The sequence below is a fragment of the Aedes aegypti genome, chromosome 1 (genome assembly GCF_002204515.2).
Source record: "Aedes aegypti strain LVP_AGWG chromosome 1, AaegL5.0 Primary Assembly, whole genome shotgun sequence".
NCBI lineage: Eukaryota > Metazoa > Arthropoda > Insecta > Diptera > Culicidae > Aedes > Aedes aegypti.
The window spans coordinates 142,966,596-142,973,997 of NC_035107.1; the positions used below are offsets into that span (position 1 = coordinate 142,966,596).

The 7,402-nt window shown below is 38.2% G+C and overlaps 1 protein-coding gene and 1 long non-coding RNA gene across 2 annotated transcripts; one reads left to right on the plus strand and one right to left on the minus strand.

The window, feature by feature from the left end:
- The first annotated feature begins 2,127 nt into the window (after positions 1–2,127).
- LOC110677828 lies at positions 2,128–4,053 on the plus strand. Its single transcript, XR_002501220.1, has 2 exons — positions 2,128–3,171; positions 3,228–4,053. It is a non-coding gene; the product is annotated as an uncharacterized LOC110677828 (long non-coding RNA).
- Positions 4,054–4,625: 572 nt separating this feature from the next.
- LOC5579196 (WD repeat-containing protein 18) lies at positions 4,626–6,092 on the minus strand. The gene has a single exon (XM_001657275.2). It carries the CDS (start codon positions 5,955–5,957, stop codon positions 4,689–4,691), a length of 1,269 nt encoding a protein of 422 aa, XP_001657325.2. The 5' UTR covers positions 5,958–6,092; the 3' UTR covers positions 4,626–4,688.
- Between the last annotated feature and the right edge of the window lie 1,310 nt (positions 6,093–7,402).

Below are 7,402 nucleotides of genomic sequence, written 5' to 3' on the forward strand. Positions count from 1 at the left end.
AAATGCTCGTAGTCTGTTTTCTTCGAATACACATGTATAAATTGTTAAAATTGCCGAATCATACGCGGAATTTATTAAACGGATCATGAAATTAGGACTGAAATCATAATGATGATAGATTATCAACTTTCCTTTCGTCTTGCTATTTGTTACCGTTAGAATCACCAAACTGATTGGTTTCCCACTACTTACACCAATACAACAGCACGAAAACTGAAGTATTATAATCGCGCGTTGGAACTTTCAATATCCATATATTACATCAATAGTGAATTCTTGTATGTAGCCAGTATAAATAACAGAATCATCAACTTCTTGAACATTCTTTAACTGAAAACAGGATGCTTGTTTTATCAAACATGCTCAATCTGCACCTAAAATCTCGGATCCAAATAGTTTTCTAAATAAAAATTGTGTCTAAATAAAACGTGTAGGCCAACAAAACATAATTGAGTAGGAGTTTACAAGTTACTTAGCACATGAAAAGCAGTTTAAATTAATCTATTACTAGATCAACACTAATGCTCACATTTTTATATTCTCACTTCATCATGGTCCTCATTGCTCGAGCGGAGACGAACACCCTGGAGATGGAAAAAATCGACAGCGCTACGATAAGGAAACGTAACAGATGAGAAACTATCGATACATTTATCAATTATAAAACCCCGTTTTAATGTTAACACTTTGTTTCTGTTTTTTCTGTTTTTTTCGTTTCAGCAATCAAATAACCGAACCAACTCTACTATCTTTTCATTTCTTCTTCGTTATACTTATAGTCCTTCTGGCACTGAACCGAGTGGTGCACCTTCCGCTTTCTTACTGGTGCTGTTTTTCCTGTACATTTGGCATAGTGTCGGAGGTGGTGTACTGTATTTGCTATACAACGCGCTACTTTCGATATTGTGCTTGGCGTGTGGGGAAGCAGTACTAGTGGTGAAGCGGAGGGCGCCATTCGGTTTAGTGCCAGAGGGACTATATCTATTTAATGTATCTGAAGCTTGTGGGACCGCTTTAATTCCGGCGCCTGCTTGTGGAAGATCCCGGTGTGCTAAACGGTATAGGACATGTTAACGGGGGAGGCTTGGTAGGTCCTCACCCAGCCCGTGTCTAGATGGGCGGATAATTGTCTGCCAGGGTGTGGATTGAGCAATTACAATTACAATTACAATTACAATTTACGTCCAGTGAATATTCAAGCTTTTACCTTAGCTTGGTGATTTCAAATAGAAGCAATACCGTGCACCCCCGCTAATTGGAACGGTGCCTCATGCAAACCATCGCACTATGGTTCGAAGGCGGTCAAAACCTCAAAAATCAAAGTTGTTTTCTCCGAACGGTATTATTTTCCCCGACTTTCTTAACATATTGGGGGTTGAAATCCAAAGTTTGAAGCAGATTCATTGAATTTTGAATTTTATACAATTCTTTGAGTTGACCGTGGACATGATTTTTAACGAAAATTAATAATTGCGATCCATAATTCGAGCTCAAACCGCAATGGTATCTTCAGAGAAGTTGTTTGTAGATACATAAAGTACAGCTGAATTGAATAAAAATTTTCATTGAATTTATACAAAGTAACTTAGACAAAACATTCTTCAAAAAACATATGATTTTTTATGAAAGTACCCTAAGACATTAGTAGCCCACAAATGCCCGCGATGAGAATAAGTTCGTTTGAAAGCTAAAAACAAGAGCTTTAAGGTAGGTATGTATGTTAGTAAGTAAGTATGAAAACAGACTAAGGCTGTCCATTAACCCCCTCGTGGCCATTCGTCCGTACGAAAATTTTAAAATTTTTGTGTGGACCGTGATCATAGGCCTGAAACCCCCCTTTCCCTCAATAAATGTCCACGTGGTTTCTGTAAACTTGACAATCATGCTGAAACTGATAGAATAGATGATAGGTACTTGCATTGAGGAAGGGTTAGATCTGAGATATTTATCGATAAATTTGCATGACCTTTCACAATTTTTCAGACTTCACATGAATTGCAACATATATTGTTGAGTGATTTTTTTCTAATCACAAGTTAACCATAGTGATTTTTTTTACAAATTTGAATAATAGGCATAGTAAAAAATAAAATAGTAAATTTATACGAGATGAGAAAATTTGCTTACGATGGTTTTTGTGTAGAGCTCCATATTTTTGGATAAATCGTTTATAATTTTTCGTCTAAAATTTCACTTTAGTCAAGTTGATTTTACTATTGAAGTTGCGCTTGGAAAAATTACTCAAAAATATATGTTGAAATTTAAGTTTGTAAAAATTTCATTTCCATCCGTCGGTAAATAACTTAGAACGGGTCTACCCCGTTTGGCATAATGCCATTTGGCATACAGTCGTTTGGCATAAAGTCGTTTGGCATAACAGTCGTTTGGCATAATAGTCGTTTGGCATAATGGTCGTTTGGCATAATTTGAAAAAGGAAGATACTGCAGTGGTACAGTCATATGCCGTACCATAAGAAACGTCATAAAATTCCATGTTCCTTTATTTTTTCAAATGACATCGAATAACTTAGGCGTTCACGCAGAGAACTAACAACGATTCAAAACAATAATTATTCTTGTTGTTTTCAATAAGCTTTTTCAGTTTGTTGTAAATCAACAAATTGTGCTGAAACAGCAATGACTTTTATCAAAACAAATAAAAATATTGTTGGATTTGCTGGCAGCATTTTCAATTTGATTTTTGTTGAAACAACAAAATCAAATCTTTATTTCAAATCATAGAGTTATTTGTTTCAGTTACTTTTATTGTTATTTGAAACGAAAATTTAACTCAGTGTGTAAGGCAGTGTGTGGCCCGCCATTTTATTTCGCGCTGTAAACGGAGTGTAAGAAAAAATGGCTGACGCGGAAGAGTTCATCGAAGAACTCGATGTGGAAAAAAATATCCGTGGAGGAAGTCGAGCTGATAGAAGTGCTCAACAGTTTTAGAATTACTGAAGCTATTATTGAAGCCCTTCTTGGTAAGTTTTAACCATTCTTTTATAGAATTTCAATTCTCATCAGCCTTTTTTCGTGATTGCAGTTAATTCTTACACGATTGAAACGCTTAAAGTGATTCAGCGGCAAGAAATCGAGCTGCTGATTCTACCCCCGTCGATTGCGGAGTGGACCAAATTCATTCATACATTGGATATTTGGAGAACAGCGCAGGTACTTATGCCATTTTCAATCTTTAATTATTTTTGTTGACATAAAACTATTTTTAGGGGCTACCAAAAGTCCAAAAAATTCCAGCAAGTGGCAGCAGCTCTGCTTCGGTGCAAAATACCATTGTAAAGCCTTCTGAACCAAGGATCACGTGGGATTCATGCACGGCCACCTATTTGCTGAAAAACTCGTCGGAGGCACAAGCCATCATACGAAAATACAGCCAAACACCGTTTCTCTCAAGATCCGACAAAATGTATCACCCACTGAATTTTAAAATATACGGTGTTAGAAGTTATGATCGTTTTTCTTAATTTCAAAATAAGAGCAAAATAAAATTTAGCGGGGTGGAGGGGGAGCAGATCTGGGATCAATAAAATCTTTATTTATTTCTAATAAAAACATTTTCAAATTAAAAACCAAGTGTGATTTATTTTAAAAATGTTATGTTTTATTTTAAAGCAAAAATATTGTTATTTCGAAAGAAAAAAATATTGAATCAAAAATTAATTTTGTTGAACCGCATTGGACCCAGCTGTCAAATTCAACAATTAATATTTTTAAACTGAACTGCTTATAGTTATTAAAACAATGAAAGGATATTATAAGCCGGCAAATAATACAGAAAAATGGTTGAAATGATACAGATTTTTGTTGATATTAAAAATGTTTTCGCTGCGTGTTGGATATATTTTTGTTAAAGATGCGCCATAATATCCTGGACTTAATGACCCCGGAAGTCATGTATGATGCAATTACAAAAGAGCTTTATTGGATATTGGTTTCCTTGAAAAATGATAATTAGAAGTATGTCCTATCACTAACTGACAACGGAATGTACGATCGTGAGCAGTTTATACACACCCCTTTGCTTGATGGAAGGAATCAAATGATCAAATTCAATGTTTTTCACAATTATGCCAAACGGCTATTATGCCAAATGGCGATTATGCCAAACGACCGTTATGCCAAATGGCATTATGCCAAACAGCTATTATGCCAAACGACTGTATGCCAAACGGCATTATGCCATGCGGCATTATGCCAAACGGGGTAGACCCCTTAGAACTAGCCTGACCAAGTTGACCATTTTGCCAAATATATGATTTCAGCTATTTTAAAGAGAGTTTGAGGTTTTGGCCGACATTTGTTCTAGATCGAACCATTGTGCATCGGGGTTCATTTGAATTTTAATTTGAACATCTAGTCACCCTAGAAACGTGTTTCTGGTTACCTCTTTCACTGTTTTGTTTTGATTCTGCGTTCCGTTCTACAGTGTTCCATTTCACTTTACTCCGTTCCATGAGCTAAATGACGTTTGACCCATTTTTAATGTGAACGATGTGCAAATTAGCGGGGTACAGATTAAAAAGTGTTCAGATTAAATGTGGTCAAACCAACGGGGGTACCCGGTATGTATCCTCAAATAGATTCTTCAACTTACGCAAGGAATAGAATAGTTTGCGACAAATAAATTTATTCAATGAAAAAAAGGGCAGTCGTACACAGCCTCAATTGGCTCAACTGTCGTTCATTACGTTCTTAACGGTAAATTCATAAATTTCCTTATTGATCGACTTCAAATGTTGTATCTCCTTCTTCAGCTTAATAATTTCGTCTTGTTGATTGGATAAATTTCCTCCACTGGAGGCACTGCCGGATCTGGAGCCATCAAAGCCCTTGAAGACATTCAGATCGCGGACATTGTCTTTCACTTCAACTTCCAAAACCAAATCATCGATCTTCTCGCTGGGGTACACCATTTTTTGAAACGGCTGGAATATGGGATTCAATTTGACTTCCTGGTCGAACATTGCCTTAGGCGTTAGCATGAATTGCGCATTTGTGACTATGCCCTTATGGGGGATAACTCGTAACTGTTGGCGGCTTTTCGTGTGCCATAGGAACACATTTTCGTCCGCTCCACCAGAAAGCAGGGTCTCTCCGTCTATCGAAACCGAGAGGCAAGTAACGGCTTTTTTGTGTCCCAAGAAGACATTCTTTTGCTGCTGCTTGCGATCCATGTGATACTCCTTGGTACGTGGCGGGGACAAAAGGCTGAAACTGTAGATTGGCCCTTCATTGGTACCGACAAACACGTTCGACTCCAGCGTGTCCATCGTTACGGAAGACAGAGGCTCCTGGAAAACCAAATTCAAAAGCATAGAGCCTGATGCTAAATCGTAAACTTTGCAGGAACGATCGACAGAAACGGAACAGAACAGTGCTTTCATGCCTCCTTTCCCAACGTACAAATCCGTAACCGGGAGTGCATGATCGGAGAATGAATACAGTGCATTAAGCGACTGCTTTTGGAACACCCGAATAACATGGGACAAACTCCACACCAGCACCATTCCATCTTGACCTGCGCTAATGAAATGTGTTCCATCATCCGTAAATCGAAGCACGTTCACTGCCTGATAGTGCCGAGAAATCGTAGCCAGCATAGCGCCAGTGGCCAGCTGATAGACGTTGATGGTTTCCTGTACGGCTACGACGCAATAACAACCATCCGGTGAAACTGCAACTGCTGTAGGCCGCCCCGGAAGAATAAACCTAGTACTTATGGCTTCGTGTCTGTTGATTGGCCAAATGTGTAGCATCGGTTTGACCATGTTTCCCGTCAAAATGTATTGATTGGATATGTTGGCCAGAGTGTGAGCCCCCGGAGCACCACCGCCTTTGTACGAAATCAGATGTGTCCCCGTGCGAACGTCCCAAACGCAACAGCTCCATAGTTGATCACTGGAATCACTAGTTATGGCAACTTCTACACAATCGGACATTTTCCCTTCTTTTAAAATAGGATATTGGCCGATCCAAATGATTTTATTTCAAACTAAGAGCACGTTTCACTAAACAAAAATCAAAATCAGACTGTTCGAAGCAGTTCGGTTCAAGCGACACCGAGTGTGATCATTGTTTACATTTTTTCGAACTTACCAGGGTTGTGTTTCAAAAGCGCTATTCGATGGAAAGCCTTTTCGCGTCTACACGGAAATGAATTTCGTAATTTGTTTATTCTTACGATAACTGTTAGTTTACACTTTAGTAGTTAGTAAACTTTGAGGAAACTACATAGGGTAACGTATATAACTTGGACATGCATATAATTTGGACAGTGGTGAAGAATCTATGTACGGGAAATCATGAATTGCATTATTAATACACTATGCTACTTATTATGGACCGATGCACGAGTTCACTATTTGACGTTTGAGCGGTGCCGTGTTATTTATGGAACCATGGCAACCAGTGAATTCGGCACCGCTCAAACGTCATATTAGTGAACTCGTGCATCGGTCCATTGCGCTGTTCACACCAAATCGAACCGCACACTTTGAAAGTGTGACGGCAAAGTGCAACCTTGCGATCTGACAGCATTTTGACAAAGAGAAATGTCATGAAAAGCCACGTGCTACCAATTTTGCCTTTAAGCGAAGTATGCACTTCAACAGAAAAGTAATCGCCTATCTCAATGCGTGGGAAATTTCTTGAAAGAAATGCTCAAGAAAAGCATTTTTCTTTGATCGCAGTACGCAGTTGAACAGAAAAGTCATTTCAAATGGAGCTCACTGTAGGAAATTTCTTGACCATTTCTTGAGCAGAAATTTTTACTTTTCTTGAGTGGAGCAGCATACCTAGCTTTAGCTTTCAATGTTTTGTTTTGGTTTTTGATCCTCCACCACCACCAAAGGGCGAGCAAGGTTGCCAGTTATGCAATATTTTTCATTAATTCCATTGAAAAAGTTAATATTCGAATGAATTTGTTAAATAGTTATCGGCAACCACCTCCGAGCAAGAAAATAAGTGTGATCAACGAAATGCACCGAAAATCCATATTTCAAAGCAATCTGCAATATTGATGATCATTTTCATAACAATTACAAATTGGCTTCAAAAATATCAAAATTGTATCAACAGAACATCTGTGAAACCTACGAATGCAAGAGGTTCCCGACCAACCAGTCCTCCGATTTCTTTACAGATCTTTGTCCAACGATAGCGAATGTTGTTTGAAACACGACTGCGTTGATGACATTTGATAGCTGCTTTCTTCAATCATCATCCATCATTCAAAAAGCAAAGCTACTATGTTCAATTTTGTAACATGTCAGCAATTGCGCCATTTGGCAGCAGCTCTAAATGCAGGGGAATGGGGAATGACGTATTTCCGACGATTTTTCACAATTTATCTGTAATTCGGATACAAAAATGATGTACTACAATA